At 38.1% G+C, this 22,431-nt stretch overlaps 1 protein-coding gene across 1 annotated transcript in view; it reads left to right on the forward strand.

Annotated features, from left to right (window-relative positions):
- TM9SF2 (transmembrane 9 superfamily member 2) overlaps positions 1–10,427 on the forward strand; it is a 65,566-nt gene extending 55,139 nt beyond the window's left edge. Inside the window, exons 14-17 of the mRNA XM_039252531.1 lie at positions 1,273–1,424; positions 2,536–2,647; positions 6,602–6,773; positions 9,735–10,427. Coding sequence (XP_039108462.1) covers positions 1,273–1,424; positions 2,536–2,647; positions 6,602–6,773; positions 9,735–9,802 — 504 coding nt within the window. The 3' untranslated portion in view covers positions 9,803–10,427. The remainder of the gene's footprint in view (positions 1–1,272; positions 1,425–2,535; positions 2,648–6,601; positions 6,774–9,734) is intronic.
- Positions 10,428–22,431: the final 12,004 nt, after the last annotated feature.

A 22,431-nucleotide genomic window follows, 5' to 3' on the forward strand; every position in this document is an offset into this window, starting at 1 on the left:
TCTTCCTCACTTCACTGTCCTTGCTCTTCTCTGAGAACATCCAGTCCACAAGGTTAAAAGAGATAATGTATTACCCTGCACTTTGTGAAGGAGACCCAGAATGTCCTGAAAGAAACTGCCATTGCTTCATTGTTGTCACTGCACCTAACATGCTAGCCTACTGTAAGATTTTTCACTTCTTTGGCATTTTGCTTAATTTATGATTTTAAGTCTGTATAGCATAAAAAATATATACATAGCACAAATAGTGACCTGACAGGATTTAAAAATTTTTGATTACATAAATATTTGAAATTCTAAAAATATGTCTTATAAATACAAACACTGAAGAATGATACAATGATTCTCTACCTGTATACACATATATCTACATGTAAAATAATCTAGTTCATGGACATATACTCTCAATGAGAATACGAAATTTTAAGTTTTTTTCCCCTAAGTATTTATTTATTTTGAGAAAGAGAATGCATGTATGTAAGTGAGGGAGAGGCAGGGGGAGAGAGAGAGACAGAGAGACAGAGAGAGACCCAAGCTGGCCCCACACTGTTAGTGCAGAGCCCAACATGGGGATTGATTCCATGAACTTCGAGATCATGACCTGAGCCAAAATCAAGTGTCAGATGCTTAACCGACTGAGCCACATAGGTGCTCCACCAAGTTTTAAGTTTTGACATGTACCCTTATTTCCCTCAGCTATGTTTCAGTACATTAGGTTTCATTTATTTTTATACTACCATGTCGTATGTTAGGAAAGGGAGAATATTATCAATATCTTATGGTCATAAAGCTTCATATAGCCATTCATTGTTGCCTTTGTGTTCTGAAATCATAGTAGAATTGAGCAATTTTAATAAAGATAATATTGCCCATCTCCAAATAAAAATTCATTGACAATAACTTCAGAATCAGCTAATTTCTTACAATAATTATGTAATTAAAAGGGAAAACCTAACTTTACCTTTGTCTTAGCTATTATTTTTTAAGAACTGTATTACCTTCTTCTATGCATTTCTTACTTTTCCTAAAGCCATTAATGGATAACTGCTGGAAACAGTGGTGGCTTGTTCCAGTAGACAGACTGAACGTTATACCTGATAGTGTCTGGGCCGTTGCTTCTAAATACAAATTTCAGTTTGATGACTTAAGTAGACTTATATTACCAGTAGTATCATCATGGAAGCTGAGACAAAGCAGGCAGATAGTCTAATATAGAGAAAAATTTTTGAAACAGATAAATAATTAGGAATCCTTTCTCTTTTTTTACTAAAGGCCATTGAACATCCAGTTCGAACCAATCAGATTCCACGCCAGATTCCTGAACAATCCTTCTACACAAAACCATTGCCCGGTATTATCATGGGAGGGATTTTGCCCTTTGGGTGCATCTTTATACAGCTTTTCTTCATTCTGAATAGTATCTGGTAAGCTAAGGGTGAAGCCCTCTTTTCCCCATTCCCATTATATGTAGTATTAGCTTTCTCTTTCTGTTTACTGGGATAGATGAGTATTTATATCTTATACATGTAAACCATTCTCTGATAATCAGAAATCTTAAGAGCCAAAAGGTTATTTTATCTTTTCTTTGTGAGAAAAAGAATAAGTGATAGCATCTCTTACTATTCGAGTGCTTATTATTTACTTCTAACTTGATTCTCAGACCTCAGTGAGGTGGGTATTATCCCCATTTTACAGAGACAGAAATGAAGCTTTGGAGATTAAGTTAAATTACCTAATATCCTGTGAATAACTTAATATCCTGTGTCACAGGGCTACCATGTGACAGAAAATTAACCTGTCTCTCCATACCTGTGTTCTTAAGTAACTAATCTGTACTACTTCAGAGAAAGATACTCTGAGCCCTGGATAAAAAAGGGATTTGAGCAAGCATTGGGAGGAGGGGGGAGGTAGATGACCTTCAAAGTTCTTCCTGATCCCCAGATTCCTTCATTCTTTTGATTTCTTATTTGCACAGAGAAACTCATAGTGCTAATTCTGAGCCACTTTTTTTAGAGTGTATACGCTGTAGTGTATTATCATAATTTGACCACATTGACATGTTACAGCAAGTACCACAGTTTGTAGTCACATGAATCAGAATTGAATTTGAGCTTTTTAGTGATTCGAACATATCTTTCCTTCCCAATTATTAACAACATTTTCAAAATTCAGCTGTTTTTATCACATATGATAAGAAACAATAAGTACCAAATGTTACCCTTTTTTAGTTTGGCTCTGGCTGTGTATTAATTTTTTATCAAATTTGTCTGACTCACCAGTAAACAGACTAAGCATATTTGACTAAATAAGAGTTTCAGGTTCTACTTGAGTGAGAAGGCAAAATCCAGTGACATTACCAAACCTTTTCCTCTCCCTGCCTACCCCTACTCCATCCACATCTATGAGAATGCACTGTCTCCAATTAGTTGGGGGAAAGAAGCAAACTTTTTCCAGTCCAGGGGAAGTGAAAAGACTGTGTCATGTACTGTGTCGAAGAGAAAAGATTTATAGTTTAATCTTGACATTTGATTACAGGTCACACCAGATGTATTACATGTTTGGCTTCCTATTTCTGGTATTTATCATTTTGGTTATTACATGTTCAGAAGCAACTATACTTCTTTGCTATTTCCACCTATGTGCAGAGGTATGTATTAGCAAAGTTTGCTTCTATTAGTTCGTAGCCAGTATTGATAATTTTGGCATAAGACAATTTTGAATACCATTAATTGAAATGCTTTCTATAAATATGTGTTAATAGATAGAAATTGACCTGTATTCCTCAATTAAATGTAGCTCTTTTTAATTAGATTAAGATAATAGTTCAGTATATTTATTTAGAGCTTAAATTTAAAATGTTAATTTTCTTGTTTTTTGTTTTCTTCTTTTAAAAATGTTTTATTTTTATTTAAAATGTTTTGTTTTATTCGAAAGTTTATTTTGACAAAGAGAGGGAATCCCAAGTAGGCTCTACACTGTCACACAGAGCCCCGAGTGGAGTTCCATCCCACAAACTGTGAGATCATGACCTGATGAGTCAAAATCAAGAGTCAGATGCTTAACTAACTGAGCTACCCAGCCACCCCATTTTAAAAAATGATTATTTGTTTTGAGAGAGCACGTGAGCATGTGCATGCACGTGAACGGGAGAGGGTTAGAGAGAGGGGAGAGAATGCCCAACAGGCTCCACACCCAGTGCACAGTCCAATGTGGGGCTTGGTCTCATCACAGCAAGATCATGACCTGAGTGAAATCAAGAGCGTCTGCTTAATCAACTGGGCCACCAGGACACCCCAAAAATATTAAGTTTCTAAGAATAGCACATTATGTGGAATTTTCATTTTTGAGTTTTTAAATGTCTAAATTCACATTCTTTATGAAATATGGATATTTCTAGACTAGAAATTGAGTGAAAACATTTTTTTAATGAATGAATACACTTTTCTTGTGGATTTTTAAAAAATATTTATTTATTTTGAGAGAGAGCAAGAGAGTGCGTGCAGGTGGGGGGATGGGCAGAGGGAGAGGGAGACAGAATGCCAGCTAGGCTCTGTGCTATGAGCTCAGAGCCAAACATGAGGCTTGATCCCACAAACCGTGAGATCAGGACCTGAGCTGAAATCCAGAGCCGGACACTCAGCCAGCTGAGACACAAAGGTACCCTTAGTATAAAACATTTTTAAGTGAGAAAACTCATTAAAACATTTCAGTGATTACATTATAATGAATTATAGTCATTATGCATGCAAAATGCAAAAAGAATGCAAAATGATTGCATTCTTAGGTAGAAGTGATTTTTAAAGATCTACGTAGTATTAAAGCATTCTTTTGTAGTTATTTTCAATATAGGAGATTAAATCTAATGTTGTTAAACTTAGGTGCTTTTTTAAAAAATTGAGGTTAAATTCACTTATAACTTAATAAAATAACTTACAGTTAAACCATTTTAAAGTGAACAATTCAGTAGCATTTGCTATATTCATTTACAGTGTTGTGTAACTACCGCCAAAATATTTTTATCACCCTTAAATACAACTTTATGCCCGTTAAGCAGTTACCTCCCATTCTCCTCTCCCTCCAAGACCCTGGCAGTCACCAGTCTGCTTTCTGTCTACAGATTTACCTATTCTGGACATTTCGTATAAATAGAATCCTATGTGGCCTTTTGTGTCTGGCTTCTTTCACTTGGCAGAATGTTTTCAGGATTTAGTACTTTGTTCCTTTTTATAGCTGAATAATCTTCCATTGTATAGATAGGTCTTAATTTGTTAATCCATTGATTTGCTGATGGAAATTAGGTTTGTTTCCGCCTTTTGGCTATTGGGAATGGTGCTGCTCTGAGCATTCATATATAAATACTTATTTTGAGTACCAGCTTTCAGTTCTTTTGGGTATATACATAGGAGTGGAATACAGAGTCCTAGGGTAATTCTTTAACTTTTTGCAGAGCCACCAAACTGTTTTTCACAGTGGCTGTACCATTTGCATTCTTATCAGAAATGCACAAGTGTTCTAATTTCTCCATATCCTTGCCTACCCTTGCTATTTTCCTTTTTTTTTTAATTATAGCCATCCTTGCAGGTATGAAGTTGTATCTTATTGTGGTTTTGATTTTCATTTCCCCAGTGACTAATGATGTTGAGCATGTTTTCTTTGGTGGTCGACGATCTGTGTATCTTGTTTGGAGAAATGTCTGTTTAGATCTTTTACCTATTTATGAACTGGTTTGTATATCTTTTTGTTGAGATGAATACTAAGTAATAAACTTATAACAGATAAATAATTTGTGGGGCACCTGAATGACTCAGTTGGTTAAGCGTCCGACTTAAGCTCAGGTCATGATCTCGTAGTCCTTGAGTTTGAGCCCCGTGTCAGGCCCTGTGCTGACAGCTCAGACCCTGGAGCCTGCTTCAGATTCTCTGTCTCCCTCTCTCTGCCCCTCCCCTCTCACTCTCTGTTCTTTTCTCTCAAAAGTAAATAAACATTGGAAATAAAACATTTTTTAAAATAATTTGCAAATATTTTCTCTCATCTTATAGGTTGTCTTTCAACTTACTTGATAGTGGCCTTTACACAAGTTTTTAATTTTAGTAGAGTCTGAATTATCTATTTTTTTCTTTTATTGCCATATGTAAGAATTCATTCTAAATCCAAGGTAATGAAAATTTATATTTTCTTCCTAGTGTATAGTTTTAGCTTATATATTTAATTTAGGTCCGTGATCGATCGTGAGTTTATTTTTGGTTATGGTAATTAGTTAGGAATCCACCTTCATTCTTTTGCTTGTGAATATCCAGTTTTTCCAGTACCATTTGTTAAAGAGACTATTATTCTTTCCTCATTGAATGGTCTTCCAACCGTGTGGAAAATCCATTGGCCATAGATGTGTGGATTTATCTCTGGATTCTCAATTGATTCTATTCCAGTGGTGTATATGTTGTCTTTATGCCAGTACCACACTGTTTTGGTTACCATAGCTTTGTAATAAATTCTGGAAGTGGGAAGGGTAAGTTCTCCAACTTTGTTCTTTTGTGAAGACTATTTTGTCTATTCAGGACCCTTTGCAATTGCATATGAATTTGGGGTTTGCTTTTCCTTTTTTGCAAAAAAGCGTTGTTGGAATTTTGATAGGAATTGCATTGAATCTGGAGATCACTTAGAAGAGCATTACTGTATTAATCATATTAAGTCTTCTAGTCCATGGACACAGGAGGTCTTTCCATTTATTTCAGTCTTTAATTTTTTTTTGTTTTGGCATGTTGTGTATTGTAGTTTTCAGTGTATAAGTCTTTCACGTTCTTGGTGAAATTTGTTCCTAGGTATTTTTTTTTTAGGATGCTGTTGTAAATGGAAGGTTTTTTAAAATTTCCTTTTCAGATTGTTCATCGTTACTGTATAAAAACACAGCTGATTTTCATATCTATCTTGTACCTCTGCAACTTTGCTGAATTTATTTGCTATAGTAGTTTTTGTGTGTGGGTTCCTTAAGATTTTCTGATTTATGCTGGCATGCTTTTTAAATATATTTATTTTTCACATAGTCTAAGGGTTAGGAAAGAGTGAAGTATTTTCTTTTAAGAACTCTCCTGCTAAGCTATAAGCTACTTTATGTAAAAGTAAGAAGAGCTCTTTTTAAAACTTAGCTTGTTTAAATTATGTTACTCATAACTGAAAAAAGATTTCAACCAGGCTTTAATAGGATAATCTTCTTCCTGACATAGAGTTGACCAGACTATAAGATAAATAATATTAATTTTGAATTAACTATTGTAAGTAAGCTCTTGTACATTGCTTTTCTTTGGGAAGAGTATATTTTAAAGTACAGTCTGATGCTTCATTATTCATAAACCATTTAAGATTTTTCCACGTGTTTTTAGCCTGACTTTAAGTAATTCCGCCAAAAGTAGGGAATGTGTCTTAGCATCTTCATTGAGGAGGGAAATGGGCAAAGTTCAGTAGAAGGAAAAAGCTGGAAATGATAACAAAGTTAGGTTTGGGGGCTTTGTCACATAGCTGCGTTTGCTTTGTAACTTTGTTCTGCTACATGTCATCTAGAATTGGAAAATAATTCTTATTCTTTAACTTGTTCTTTTCTACCTAGGATTACCATTGGCAGTGGCGTTCATTCCTTACCAGTGGCTTTACTGCAGTTTATTTCTTAATATACGCAATACACTACTTCTTTTCAAAACTGCAAATCACAGGAACAGCAAGTACAATTCTGTACTTTGGCTATACCATGATAATGGTTTTGATCTTCTTTCTTTTTACAGGTAAGAATTAAAATGATTAGTTTTAGTTAATAAGTTTTTAGGCAAATTATTTATAAATATTTTCCTTTTATAAATCCACAAAGGCTTCTACTACTCAGCACTCCTACATTTAGTCCTAAGTGCAGCTGAGCATTGTTGGTCAGCTCCGCTGTGAGGTGAATGTCAGTAAACCAAAGTAAAGAAACAGAACCTAAAGGAAGAAGGCTAAACAGGATCCATTGTTGGGCTACACATCCAGGGGTACCTGGGCCCATACCTGTCAAAAGTTTTCCCCTGTTAACCTGTTAATTGTACAGTGCTTCTTAAGCTCATTTCAGAAATAGGGTAAAAAGCTTTAGCTGTCTAAGTCTAGGGATAAGTAGAAACTGAAGGGGCGAAGTCAAGATGAAATTGACAATAAATGTTACCAAGAAATGACAATCATAGAGTACCTCTTATTCTAGAAAATTTAAACTACAAGTTTATGTCTCCACTTTAAAATATAAGTACCTGATAGGAAAGTGTATTGTATTGGTATTTATTTTATGTATGTGCCCCTTATCTCTTTACCTGGTTAAAAGTTTTCTGCATCTAAGAGCCCTTAGAGTAGCTGCTTACTAAACAGTTGTGGAATAACCAAACTAAAAAAAAGAAAATTATGGGATCTTTCTTTTTCACAAAAAATATGCATCTAAAATTTTATTTTAGATTGTTTTGCCTGCTCTGTGAGGAAGTAAAAGATCTGAAAACTAAAAGGAATTAAAAATAAATTAGAACTGTTCTGTGTTTAGTTATCTGTTAACATTTGAGAGAATTAGGTGGGGTTTTGAAGTTCTCCTGTTGCTGGATCAGCATGTAAGGAGCTTCAGGCTCTTAATTGATTCTGATTCCAGGTCATTGGTCAGATGCAGGGAGGAAGGTATATGTGGGGTTGCTTGTCTTAGTTCTGCATGGTACATAGATAGCTAGGTCCGCAGCCGTAAATCCTAATCTGTGACCTGCAAACCAAAGTGTAGCCTCTGAAACAAGGAATTACTGTTGTACATATGGATCTGTGTGTCTGTAAATGCATATAGAGAGGAATTTACTCCTTGCCTACACACAAAAAGTAGTGATCTTAGTGAATGTCTCTTGTTTTTCCAGGCACGTGATATGATAGTTTATCATGTAGTTTATCACCTCTCTTTATTGCTCTTGATTTCTAGTGAGATATTTTATTTATTCAGAGTAAAACAAACTGTTATCTAAATTTTGGAGCCATCCTAAAGTGAATCAACCAGTTAAGCCAGTAACTTTGGGCGTATTTCACTTTATGGGAAAGAGTCTCTGCAGGGGAACGGTGAGCCCTTTTAGTGTCTTTCTAAAGTGGGGTACATCTGTATTTACTTCAGTACTCCAAACCAGCACCATTTTATTTAAGTCAATCTCGTTTACAAAAAAAAAAAAAAAATTATTCTGTTACATAAGGAAAATGCCACTTTTAATATGTATATTATACTTATCCCATATTAAGAACAAAATAAAATACTAAAGTATTTTGTTAAGAAAGAAATAAACTTGACTTACCTAGGGTTGCCAGTTTGATGATAAACGTATTTTGTCACTTTAGAATATTTTCTCTGTATTATCTTGAAGCTCTTGGTAAGCATAAGGTTGTTTAAATACTTTTATGTTTTACCATTACTTTTCTAAAACTAACCCCAGCCTCTTTACAAACTTAATAATTGTCTTTTGAATATCCAAAAGGTATATTTTTATGTCCTCTAAAACACACGATGACTGGCACATAGTAGGTACATGTATGATGTTTGAGAACAATAATGTTGCCACTTCCCATAATAATGTCCCATATGTAGTCTCTTGACTTAGAAAATTTCTTTTAATACTTTTCACCATTGTTTTAAATGTAATAAAAAGAAAACTTTAAATATAAACCTTACACAAGGATATGTAGATCTCCTTCTGTATTCTTTTGCACTTCCACTCATTGACTATTCTCAAGGGGTATTTCTGGAAAAAAATCAGTTTTTAAAAATATGTCAGGCAGTTAGTAAATATTCTTTTGCAAAACAGAGTCTCTGAATTTATCTAAACATGGCAAAGTTAAAAATAGCACTATATTTGAAGTCAGAAAAAGTGAATTCACATTCTGATCCTGCTTACCAGGCATGTGGCCATTAGACAGTTACTTAACTAAACCTCATTTTTTCATCTGTCTAGCATTCAAATTTTTTGGAATCTAGACTGATAAAGATACTCAAAAACCAAAGCACGTATTTTTTCATGAATCATCTCATTTACTCTACCTAGGGCAGATAAAATGATCTCTGTTTTATAAGAAACGGGCTTGGAGATTTCAGTTGACTAGTGCAAGGTTGGTACACATAGTCAGGACAGCTGCCCTGTCCTCTGATACCATGCCACATCTCGTCTTCAGTGGGGTGCATCTTTGTTATTATCCTAATTCAATTGCCTTTCACACTTTGTGGAAGCTTTCTGAATTTAGTTTTATTATGGTTCTTTGAAAACTGATAATTCTCAGTAACTATACTTAGAAAATGCGCCTACTTAATTATTATATGAATCTGATACTCTGTTTAAGGTATCCATATCATACCTTGAATTCATTTTCATAGCAGTTTTCCATTTGGTGATAAGAAAATACTCTGAAATAGGAAAGGAAAATTGGCATCCTGTTTATCTTTTAATTTTGGGGGGGGGATTGCATGTAATAAGAAAAAGAATGTATTATAGAAACTTTAGGTAATCTTAAAGTATAAAAAGTTCTATCAATTTCTGTAAGAACTTTGAGGTAGTTGTGTAAGTTTCAAAAAAATTATGGATCTATGGTATATTCCTGGTAAGTAATAGTTTATAGTTTTGTGGCTTTTTTTAAGAAACCAATCATTTTAAGCCTGTGCTCTTGTGTAATTATGAAATTTCCTTGGGAAAAGAGTTTATTTTTGTTCTTTTCTTTTATAGGAACAATTGGCTTCTTTGCATGCTTTTGGTTTGTTACCAAAATATACAGTGTGGTGAAGGTTGACTGAAGAAGCCAGTGTGTCCAGTTAAAACAGAAATAAATTAAATTCTTCATCAACAAAGACCTGTTTTTGTGACTACCTTGAGTTTTATCAGACTTATTGGCCTAGTAATCCTTCAGAAACAACATAATTCTAAATACACCTCTTCCCGTACACCTGTCCCCACAAAATGTGTTTTCAACACTAAAACATTTGTATTGTGATTTGATTAAGTATATATTCAGTTGTTCTCAATGAAGAGCAAATTTAAATATTATGTGCATTTGTAAATACAATAGCTATAAAATTTTCAATACTTCTAATGGCAGAATAGAGGAGGCCTATTAAGCAGTACTGATGAAATGCAGGACAGTTCATTGTAAATAGGATTTTCTAGGCTCGGTAGGTGGAAAGAATTATTTTTCTTTGAAGGAAATAACTTTTTATCATGGTAATTTTGAAGGATGATTCATATGATGTGTTTATTGGGGGGATGTGGCTTTTAAAAGACTCTTGTATTGGTTGTAACTGTTCATATCTTCTTTTTTCTGTGTTGACTTCATTATTCCCATGGTATTGGCCTTTTAAACTATGTGCCTCTGAGTCTTTCAATTTATAAATTTGTTATCTTAATAAATATTGTAAAAATGTCTGCATTGCATCATTACCTATTGTATATTCAAGGAGTGTCTATAAATAGAAATCTGTTCACCAATGGTATTTTAAAATGGTTATTACTGTTTTATCAGATTTTACTGATTTTTGTTCATGTAACATTTTCTTGGTTGATCTAAATGAAACTCCAGCCTCCTAGGCCTTGTGACAAATCTGGCAGTAATAGAAATTTTAGTTGTGTATAGCTAGCCAGAAAAATGATGTAAGTCTACTAGTAGTTAATATGGGCCTCACTGCATTGTCATTAAGGATTTTATGTTTTTGACCTATTTTTCAAAATACAGTGTTTCTCATTTTTTTAAGTTAGTGTTTATTTATACATTAGCAATAGCTAGCAGATCTTCCTCTTTATGATTACACTGTCTTAATTTGGATTTCACAGTTTTATTTCTTAGAGTTAAGAAATAACTATTTCTCTTTCATATTCATCTGCTAATTAAAAACCATTTATGTGGAAATAAAAGTTTGGGATTATTTCAGGAACATTAGTCTGCTTATACCTGTAAGAATATTCATCTTGTATGTTAGGGGCTGGATGCTTGCTGCTTACGAGAACAAATCAGATCCTGTTTACACTAAATTTACACTAAAATGATTAACTATTATTCATATGATGTTGGGGGCTCTTACTCATTATTTTATATCAATATCCCTTTTTAAAAAACTAACCTGTCCATGTTGAAGCATGAAGGAGCTCTGGTTATTTTTGCCCTGTCCCATAGAGATTTAAGAGAATTTCCTTTCAAATTTATTTTCTACATCTCTTGCAGTATAATTTTTTTTTTTAGGTATAATACTGTTAAAGTACAGTTGGGATAGGATGATTGACTGAAGAAAAAGTTTATAAAATGTGGATTGAGAACAAGGCTAGCTTTGTTGATCAGAGTTAAGCTTCTTCAGTCTTATTTTTCCTTCAGTGAACAATTAGCTTAGTGACTAAAAAACTTACTACTTAGAATTTTTTATATAAAATTTTTATTTTTCTTTATACTTTGCAGTAACACATTTCACATTTAAATAATGATGAGGCCATTTGAAAAATTTAAATATCGAAAAGATTTAGGAGGGCGTAATAACGAGGAAGGAGATAGTGAGGAGGAAGGCAAGACCAGTGGTGAGAAGGGCCGGCGAGGACACAGCCTTTTCTCTGCGGCTTTCATTAGGACTTCCTGAGGACACAGCTGCCATGGTTCTAGCTCACACACCTTGGTTGCCATGGTGTCGTGAACACAGGGCAGTCACATGATTTCTGAGTCCTTTTTCCTTTTCTTGTCACTTCAGAAGTTACCCAGTTATGCCTTTCTCTCAGTGTCCCAACTCTTGGCTAATTGGAGAATCTTAAACAATGCCAGTAGCGAAAGTGGTGTTAATTAGCAGTGCTATTTACTGTTTGCAGTGTGAGTTCTATGGCATCTGACCAGTGCTGTGAGTGAAATGAGTGCCTCAAAAGGGTGCCTGCCAGTGGGGTAACGGAGCAGTTGGGGGAAGCAGCTGAAGATAGGCCTCTCCGTATTCATCACACCGTACAAGGTACGAAGCTTGTCCACAGTGCGGCCCAGAAGTTGCTATGTGGTCATCCATGGGCATCTGGTGCCTTTGTTCTATCTGATGTTTGACTTGAAAATTAACCGATACCTTAAATCTGTGCTATCAGTCCCTCCTACTTTCACATAGACTAGCTGAGATTATGCAATGGCATGAGTCACAGAACAGTTTTAAAATTATAAAGCATTATAGGCCTGAAAGATTTTTTTAAATGATTAACTTTAGAAGTCTTTATAAAGTATGGCCTGCTTTTGGTTTTTAATGAAGAGGATAAATGACTTCTGTTCACAGAATTCATTCCTCACCTTTTGCCTATGGATAGCAGGACATTCTGATATTTCATTAATATGTAATTTTATGCCATTAAGAAAATATTTTCCATATTTATATTTTTATCCTGCAGCCTGAATAGTGGCCATAACGTCTCCCTCCACCTGCAGTGAAATCTATATGTAGAAAATAATGCTTTGCTTTCTCAGAAATTTTTACTTTGAACAGCCTGTTTGTTTACTTTGAGTCAAACTTGTTTCCTTCTACTGATTTATTCTCTCAACCGTAATTTGAAGTCTAAATACAAAAATCATTGTTTCTGCACATTTCTCTAGCTTTTGAAATTCTGGATTTCTTTGGCCTGCTCATTTGAACTATCTTCATTCTCACATTTTGATTATCTTTTATTCTTTGGCCCACTGATACAGTTGACATTTTCATTAATAATGAATTATTTTATAAAGAAGAAGACATTGGTTCCTAAAGAGTGCTGTTTATTATTTCCTTTGGGTATTTTTAGCAAAAAATCTGTTCTAGGCCACACAAATGGTCTTGACCCTGATACATATAGGTCCTGGGTCATTAATTTCTCTGAAAAGAGTTTAAAATATGGTAGATTTAACTCGAAAATGATAGCTTGAAGGATTAGGTTGTTTTTGTTTTTTTCAGAAAGCACGAGTGGCAGTGCAGCAGAGAGAGGTAGGGACAGAGGATTTGAAGTGGGCTCTGTGCTGACAGCAGCTAACCTGACGTGGGTCTCAGACCCACAAACTGGGAAATCATGACCTGAACTGAAGTTGGACACTTAACCGACTGAGCCACCCAGGCGCCCTGGATTAGTGTTTCCTTTAAAAGCTCGTTTTTACTGATACTTAATAATCAATGATGTCTACATAGAATTCAAATCCGATTTTCTTCCTAAATATAAGCTCAGTGTTTTTAGCATTATTATCAAAGAAAATAATAAGCCAGTAAGTCAGAATGAACCAGGCTCTCTTCTCTGGCTGATGCTATGCCAGACATTAGCCAGAGAAGAGAGTTGGGTTGCAGTGTTGACTGGGACGCTTGCAGGTACAACAGCAAATTAAGGCAGTAGGGCGAGACTTAGCCACAGGAGAGTTGCTGCCCATGTCCTGCTCTCACAGTGCCAGGGTAGAAGGAGCTGGGGACTCAGAAGAGCCCATGCTATGACATTGCTGCTGAGCCGGTGTCCTCAGTGGCCACCACCACTAGGACTCAGACGACACCTTCCAGACTTACTCCCCTGTTCTGCACGATATGACTTTGAAGAACTTTGCCAACCCCTTGAGGAGAGGGGTCGTGATGAGAAGCTGATGGAGCTTCAGGAGGTGGTAGAATCTTGAGGACATCAGGAAACCAGCTGGTAAGGAATAGGAGCACCGGAGTGCAGTGCATTCGCTCTGCTTGCGGGGAAACTGTGCACCAGTCATTACTGGCATTGCACAAACCAGCTGCCATCAAAAGTGACCCCTCCCACATTCATATATCTTCCTTGAGACCCATTACATAACTCCTATCAGAGAATTGGGCAATCAACCTATGCAGGATGGGGCCCAGGAATATGGTGTCTGACAAACACCCTGGCAGGCAGTGACCAGTAGGGCCAAGATTCATGCTGTTTTTCCTTAAAGCCATGAGGGTTGTTTGGACCTTCACCTATGCAGTGACGCTTCTTTGGGTTACCTTTAACCATTCTAGAGGCTGTACATACCTTTGTAAACCTCCTGCTGTGTGTTGAAAGAGAGATTCGAGTGGAGGTGATGTGGAAGGGACACGGGCTTTAGAATCCTGCTCTACCACTATTGATCAGATCTCTCCCAGTATAACGTCTTTGACCCAAGTGATCCTTCCCATCCTCTGCACTCCTTTTTTTTTTTTTAATGTTTTATTTATTTCTAGGAGAGAGAGAGACAGCGTGAGTAGGGGAGGGTCAGAGAGAGAGGGAGTCACAGACTGAAACAGGCTCCAGGCTCTGAGCTGGCAGTCAGCACAGAGCCCGACGCGGGGCTCGAACCCACGAACCGTGAGATCATGACCTAAGCGAAAGTCGGACACTTAACCGACTAAGCCACTCAGGCGCCCCCGCATCCTCTGCACTCCTAATAATTTGTTAGCAGTGGTGTTTGACACCTCTCCTAGTATTGACTTAAATATTACTCAAATTATTGTTTAACTTTGCAGGCTTATCCTCCCAAATAGATCACAGACCTCTCAAGGGCAAGAACCACCGCTCGTATCCTCTTTGGTTCATGCCTAGGGCATAACAGTACTTGGCACATAGTAGGTGTGTATTGATTGAAACTAGGAATTTAGGTAAGTGATGTTGATTTTAAATAATTATTTGATATAATGATGTAAAGACACCATTTCAATATTTTGTTGATTAGCTCTCAGGTTCTAGAATGTGCTATTTTGATTCCATAAAATTATGCATTTTAATATGTATCCAGCAACATTGTCTTGTACACTTGTTCTGTGATCACTGACAGTTGTTAAAACAAATCAGCACTGGCAGAACTTGGCCAGCTCCTCTGTACACTTAGTTTGAACTGTTACCCATGGAAGGAGCTCAAACATAAAGCTACAAAGAGGCTAATTGAAATCAGAATGCTGGGTCATTTCTCATTCAAACAAAACAGATGGCCCTCCTTGCCACACTTCTGTCAAACTTGGGCGGGGGGGGGGGGCGGTGATTAAATGCATTTTTAACTCCCACACATGCTTAGTAGGCTCCTTTAAGAAACTACGCAGCTACCAAGACGCAGAGGGTGGTGGACAGAGAGGGCTTTTATTTAACCGCAGAGCAGTTGCCCTTTATTTTGAAGCTTTAAGAAAAAGCACTCTAACAGGATATCTAGTATTCTCGGTTTCAACTTAGATTCTGAATATTTTAATTTTCACTATCTTAATTAGATTTTTCCTCGGGAATAGGTAATCCATGTACACGGTACACAATTGAAACTGTACTAAGGAATATAGAGGAAGTCTGCATTCAGGCTCCAGTCACTGAGTTCTCGCCCCAGGACACAGTCGCCGGTAACAGTTTCCTGTGGATCTTCCCAGAAATCGAAACTTCATTTTTAATTTACCTACTCGAAACCTCTTATTTGGATCCTCATTTAGCTGACAATATTAAAAGAATTTAGTTTCAAAATTGGTGTGAGGACTTTAAGAAAGTAAGTGTGGAGAGAGTAAGTTTTATTGTGCAGAGTGTGTCTGGCATGAAGTATAAAGCATCTCTGTTATTAAATGACTCCCCAGTGATATTTAATACATAGGTGAAGTGATATAAGCTACTTCCTAAGACCTGTTTGGTGAAAAATTTGAAGAGAAAAGCTTCTATACTCCGTAACTCGCCTACACACAGTCGGTAGAGGCTGACAAAAACCAAAAAAAGCATTGCCAGATCCCAGCTAATGGATGCATCGTCTAATTTCGTGTGCTGCTACACAGAAATGTTGCCCCTTATTACCAATCTATTAAAAACAACTTAAAAACAACCTGATGCCCAGCTCAACTGTGCACTTGACTGTTGTGTTTGCACCTCACTGTCTGCCTCCAGAGCCCACGCTCTCTCTGCTTTCTCGCCACGTCTCCCTTCCTGCCCCTCTCATTCAAAGTGCAGTTTCAGGAGAAGTCACAAAGTGATTTATTTCTACCTCGCATGTGATTTTCGGTTCTTCAGATCTGTGTCGGAATGGTTACAGCTTTAACCATATGAACAGCGGGACAGGCTTTGTTTCCTGGAAAAGAAAATCCAGAGATCAGCGGGAACAGAAGTGGGATACACCCTGACACTGCCCCCACTGCGCTGGCTGCTTCCCTTGCTCCCCGATGCTTCGTGCCACAGCTGTGGCTCACTCTCACTCCAGAGCAGCCCTGCGCGGCCCCTGTGAAGGACACATCCCTTTTCGTCTCCCTCGTCTGTTCTGGAGACTTTGACTAGAAGCTGCACGTGCTCTGAACTCTGGCTCCAGCTTCTTTTCCGGCACATTCTACCCCACACCCCGCTGCCCAGGCTGGTCCCAGGAGAGTGAGCCACGCCCCACTAGCCAACCCCAAGGTGGTGCTGGTAAAAGCCTCCCTGAGTGCCTGTGAGTTGCTCTCTTCCACTGGAAGACGTAGCCGATTTTCAAAGTTGTGAAAAATCTGTACAATCTACTCTTCTCCTTTTTTAAAAAAATTAAAAAATTTTTGAGACAGAGCAAGTGGGGAGGGGCAGAGAGAGGAAGAGACAGAATCCAAAGCAAGCTCCAGACCCCGAGGTGTCAGCACACAGCCCAACACGGGGCTCAAACTCACTGAGAGATCATGACCTGAGCCAGTCAGACACTTAACTGACTGAGCCACGCAGGCATCCCTCTCCTTTCTGACGTACATTTACATTCAAATATTGAATCTCTAGGTTGCTATAGTTATGTATGAGAAAATATATGTGAAATATGTCATTTTATATTAAGCCACAACTACCTCTGATTCTCCCAATATTCTTGTTACACAAGCAATGGCTTGGCATTTGTGATATTTATCCTAATTTTGCCAGACTTTCTATAATATTTAAGTGTTCTGTATACACATTATAAAGAGTAACATATTACCTTTTTTTAATTAAAAAAAAATTATTTCCAGTATAGTTAGTATTCTGTGTTGTATTAGTTTCAGGTGTATGATATAGCGATTCAACAGTCTATACACACTCCGTGCACATGCCTGTAAGTGTATTCTTAATCCCCTTCCCCCGTGTCACCCACCCGCCCACCCACTCCCTTCTGCTAATCACCCGTTTGTTCTTTATAGTTAAGAGTGTTTTGGGTGGGGGGTGCCTGGCTGTCACAGTCAGTAGAGCATATGACTCCTGATCTCAGGGTTGTGAGTTTGAGCCCCATGTTGGGTATAGAGAAAGTCTGTTTTTTGGTTTCTCTCTTTTCTTCTTTGGTTGGTTGTTTTGTTTCTTAAATGCCACATATGAATGAAATCATATGGATTTGTCTTTCTCTGACTGACTGATTTCACTTAGCATCATATCCTTTAGATCCATCTATGTTGTTGCAAACAGCAACAATTCATTCTTGTTTTAAATCTTGGAAATGGCAAGATTTCATTTTTTTATGGCTGATATGGCATATGCCACATTTTTATCCATTCATCAGTTGATAGACACTTGGATTGCTTCCATATTCTGGCTATTGTGAATAGTGCTGCCATAAACCTAGGGATGTAAATAGCGTTTCAAATTAATGCTTTCATATTCTCTGTGTAAATATCCAGTAGGGGGATTACTGGATCCTTTGGTAGTTCTATTTTTTAATTTTTTTGAGGAAACTCCATACTGTTTTCCACAGTGGCTGCACCAGTTTGCATTCCCACCAGTGGTGCACGAAGTTCCTTTTTCGCCACATCCTCACCAACTCTTATTTCTTATGGTTTTGATTGTAGCCATTCCAACAGGTGTGAGGTGATATCTCATTATAGTTTTGATTTGCATTTCCCTGATAATGTGTACTGTTGAGCATCTCTTCAAGTGTTTGTTGGCCCTCTGTATATCTTCTTTGGAGAAATATCTTCATGTCATATGTCCATTTTTAATTGGATTATTTGGGGGGGTTGGTATTAAGTTGCATAAATTCCTTATATGTTTTGGATGTTAACCCCTTATCAGATATGTCATTTGCAAATATCTGATCCCATTCAATAGGTTGTGTTTTTGTTTTGTTGATTGTTTCTTTTGCTGTGTAGAAGCCTTTTATTTTGATGTAGTCCTAATGGTTTATTTTTGCATGGTTTTCCCTTGCCTTAGGAGTCATCGCTACAAAAACTTTGCTACATCTGATGTCAAAGAAATTACTGCCTGTATTCTCTTCTAGGATTTTTATGGTTTAGGTCTCATATTTAGGTCTTTAATCCATTTTGAATTTATTTTTGTGTAGGATGTAAGAAAGTGGTCCAGTTTCCTTCTTTTGCATGTAGCTGCCCAGTTTTCCCAGCACCTTTCGTTGAAAAGATTATCTTTTTCCCTTTACGTATTCTTGCCTCCTTTGCTGAAGATTAATTGATCATAGAAGTGTAGGTTTATTTTTGGGCTCTCTATTGTGTTCCATTGATGTATGTGTCTATTTTTGTGCCAGTACCATACTGTTTTGATTCCTACAGCTCTATAGTATATCTTGAAATCTTGGATTGTGTTGTGATTGCCTCCAGTTTTGTTCTTCTTTTTTCAAGATTGCTTTGGGTTATTGGGGTCTTTTGTGATTTTATACAAGTTTTAGGATTGTTTTACTCTGTATTCTTATAAAACCATCACATGACCACTATGGAAAAGAGAGGAGTTGTTAGAGGATAGCAACAGGCAACTGGTGTGGTTCACTTTGAAGGGTAGAGTCATTGCTTGGGTGGTGGGAGGCAAGCCCGAGTCCCCTCCAATCAAGGCAAGGGACAGTCGTAAAGACCAGTTGAAGGTTGATCAAGCAATGTTCATTGACTGGGACCTGCTAGTTGAAGAGCCCAGATCTGCTGGTCTTCCAGTGAACAGAAAACATGAATTAAATATAGGAGAGGATACAGCAGTTATATGGTAACTGTCATTTTGAGACTGAATGGAGAGGTTAAGGGAGGACAATGAATTGGTCTCCACTTATGGAGCCTGAGCTCCTGCTACCATGCCACTTGCTCTCTGAATAAGGCAAGTGCCCTGTTGGCTGAATTGGCGTTCAAGATGTTCCCCGTGTTTCATGCCTCTTGTTTCCGTGTCTGCACTGGGCAGGAGGAGAGCCAAAGCTGCAGTAATCAACCTGTGAACACCCCATAAGCACTGAAGAAACAATGGGTGGAATGCCAAGAGATGCCATGGAGGGAAGTTCTAGAAGTCTCAGTCTATAGGCAAACAGCAGGCCTCAGGAAGACAAACTGTTGCATGAACTCTCTCCTGTCTTTAAATGGAATTTGATGAGTTCCTCAGTCAAAGGCAGGTGTTGGAAGTTGTTCAGGGCCTGGATGCAAGAAAGGCCTGAGTCAGTCCAAGCCACCTTGTGGAGTGTGGCTGAAGTGACATCCCAGAGAGACTTCTCCCATGTCCAGAAGCTGCAGGTCAGTGTCCTGCATGGCCCATGTAGAGGACATCCTACTGACATGTGGCCCCCCCATTAAGGGACAAGGAATCTGTCTTATAATTTCTTAGGTTTTCTGGTGTGTTCTGAGGTATGTGCTGGCTAGGCTTTGGTGAACAGTTACTTTTTGAGGAACAATGGTCTAAGTGATAGTGTCCAATTTGCATAGAAATAAAGGGCTTCCAGAGAATAATTAAAAATCCCTCCTTTTCTCCCTTTCCTGTCCTCCGTTCCCACTCCATACCCAGCAGAAGCACCCAGAACTCCTCAGCTATTGAAGAATCAAAGTACATTTCTCTAATGGGGACCGGGACACAGCTCTCTTCCCCCCTCTTTTTTTTTTTTCTGACAGGAATAATTTATCTTCTTTATTTTTCTCTCATTCTATCTTTTTTTTAAATGTTTATTTTTGAGAGAGAGAGAGAGAGAGAGAGCAAGAGCTTGTGAGTGGGGGAAGGACAGAGAGAAAGGGAGACAGAAGATCCAAAGCAGGCACCATGCTGACAGCAGCAAGCCCAATGCAGGGCTCGAACTCAAACCATGAAATCATGGCCTGCTTAACTGAATGAGCCATGCAGGTGCCCCTCATTCTTTTTCTTTTTTGAGAGAATTTTAAATTTATATGCAATTGTAAGAAATGACGGAGAGACCTTGTGTTCATTTTACCCAGTTTTCCCCAAGAGTAATGTCTTACAAGACCACAGCACAATATCAAAATCAGGATATTGATATTGATACATCAGGATACAGAACATTTCCATCATCACAAGAATCCTTCAGGTTGCTCTATTACAGCCACCCCCACCTACCTTATGCTCCTCCCACCATCTGCTCTCCATTTCTGTAATCTCGTTATTTCAAGAATGTTATAGGGGCACCTGGGTGGCTCAGTCAGCTGAGCATCCGACTCTTGATTTCAGTTCAGGTTGTGATCTCAGGATTTATGAGTTCTAGGCCTTCCTTGGGCTCCGTACTAACAGTGCAGAGACTGCTTGGGATTCTCTCTCTACCCTCCCCCACACTCTCTCTCTCAATAAATAAACTTTTAAAAAATGTTATATAAATGGAATCAAGCAGTATTGATCTTTGAGATGGCTTCCTTCACTCAGCCTAGTTCTCTGGAGATTCGTTCAGGTTGTTGTATGCACAGCCAGAGTGTGTTTCCCTTATTGAAGGACATCTGGGTTGTTTTCAGTTTAGTGCTATTGTGAATAAAGCCTCTAAGAACATTCTTACATAGGTTTTTATGTAAATGCAAGTCTTCATTTCTCTGGGACAGATGCCCAGGAGTGAAATCACAGAGTCTTATCTCCCTTATGATAGGATATTGGACATATTTTCATGTGGCTATTTACCATCTGTATATCCTCCTTGGTGAAATGTTCATTGTCCATTTCTCATTGGATTGTTTGGGGGTTTTTTGGTTTTTGTTTTAAAGTTTATTATTTTTTTTAGTAATCTCTACACCCAGCGTGGGGCTCAAACTCAAGACCCCAAGAGCAAGTCACACACTCTTCCAACTGAGCCAGCCAGGTACGCTGGATTGTTTGTTTTTTACTGTTGAGTTCAGCTCTCCAGTTTTATAATATGGATGTATGGAAGATTGCAGTATGGAGGCTGGAGAAGTCCTTAAATTAACCCATTAATCCTGTTGGGTTTTGTGCATTCCCTAGATCTTTTAGCCATGGATTAGCAAATTGGGGTGGGAGGGTGGGGGGCACAAGCATTTGAATCTTTGTTTTCTTCTCTGAATGGGGTGGGGGTTGCCTGCAAGAATGGAGCCTTTCCTGTGTGTATTTACAGTGGCTAAGAAACAGGGACAAACGTCTTACCTCCAACCTAGTCTCTGAGGGAAGGAAACTAGGGAAGGGGGAAATTTTAAGTTTCATAGTGATGGGTTCCTTGGTCTCCCTCTGTGACCACCAGACCCAATGAATCTTAAATCAGTGCTTCTTAGATTTCCATGTGCATGTGAATCAACTGAAGATGTTAAGATGCAGATTCTGATCCAATAGGCTTGGGAAACATACAGAGATTCCACATGTCTCACCAGCTCCACATAATGTGATGCCCCTGCTTTCTGGCCCACGTTTAAGTAGGAAGGGTCTGAAGACCATGGGAACCATTGAGTCCCTCCCTCTCACAGAGAAGGAAACTGAAACCCAGGTGAGTTAAGCAGTTTAGCCAAAGTCACCCACAGTGCCTACAACCAGCCCCTCACTGCCCTCATCACTCGTAGCACCCCATAAACCCCACCACCTACTTAGGGGAAATGACATTCTTCTCAGGAAGCAGTCAGAAAATCCTGCTCTAGTATACATTTAATGAGCTAATGCAATTCCCTCCCAGAGATTTCTGCAGTTTTAGTCTTATCTTAAATGGTTTTCATCCACTAAACAGATTCCAGGCTCTATCAATATCAATGAGCACCTATTTCATAAATTGAGTATCATCAAACCAGCAGACTAAAAAACTTTCAGGTCTCTGAGAGTGACATGCTATTAATCTGGTTACCAGCTGTTAGGGGTTGAATTGAGTCTTCCTAAAACTCCCATGTTGAAGTCTTATCCCCCAGCACCTCGGAATGTGACTGTATTTGGACATAGGGCCTTTAAAGAGGTAATTAAGTTTAAATGAGATCATATGGGTATGCCCTGATCCAATGTGACTGTTGTCCTTGCAAGAAGAGATTAGGACACAGACACGCATGATAGAGAGGTGATGTGAACACACAGGGAGATGATAGCCATCTACAAGTCAAGGAGAGAGGTCTCAGGAGAAACAAGCTTGCCAGCACCTTGATCTTGGACTTCCAGCCTCCACACCTGTGAGAAATACATTTACATTGTTTAAGCCCCACAACCTGTCGTACTTTGTTATGGTAGCAGCAAACGAACACCCCAGCTATTAGGATAGAGATGAGAGGTAACAAAAAGTCCTCAGCATGTTCTACAGAAAAGTGTCTTGGAGGGTGGCTGTCTCTCAGCAGCAGAGCCAAGTTGCAGATCCTAGTTTCTGGGAAGATGCAGGCCGGGCAAAGCA

Source organism: Hyaena hyaena, unplaced genomic scaffold (genome assembly GCF_003009895.1).
Source record: "Hyaena hyaena isolate Hyena2069 unplaced genomic scaffold, ASM300989v1 scaffold_418, whole genome shotgun sequence".
NCBI classification, from domain to species: domain Eukaryota; kingdom Metazoa; phylum Chordata; class Mammalia; order Carnivora; family Hyaenidae; genus Hyaena; species Hyaena hyaena.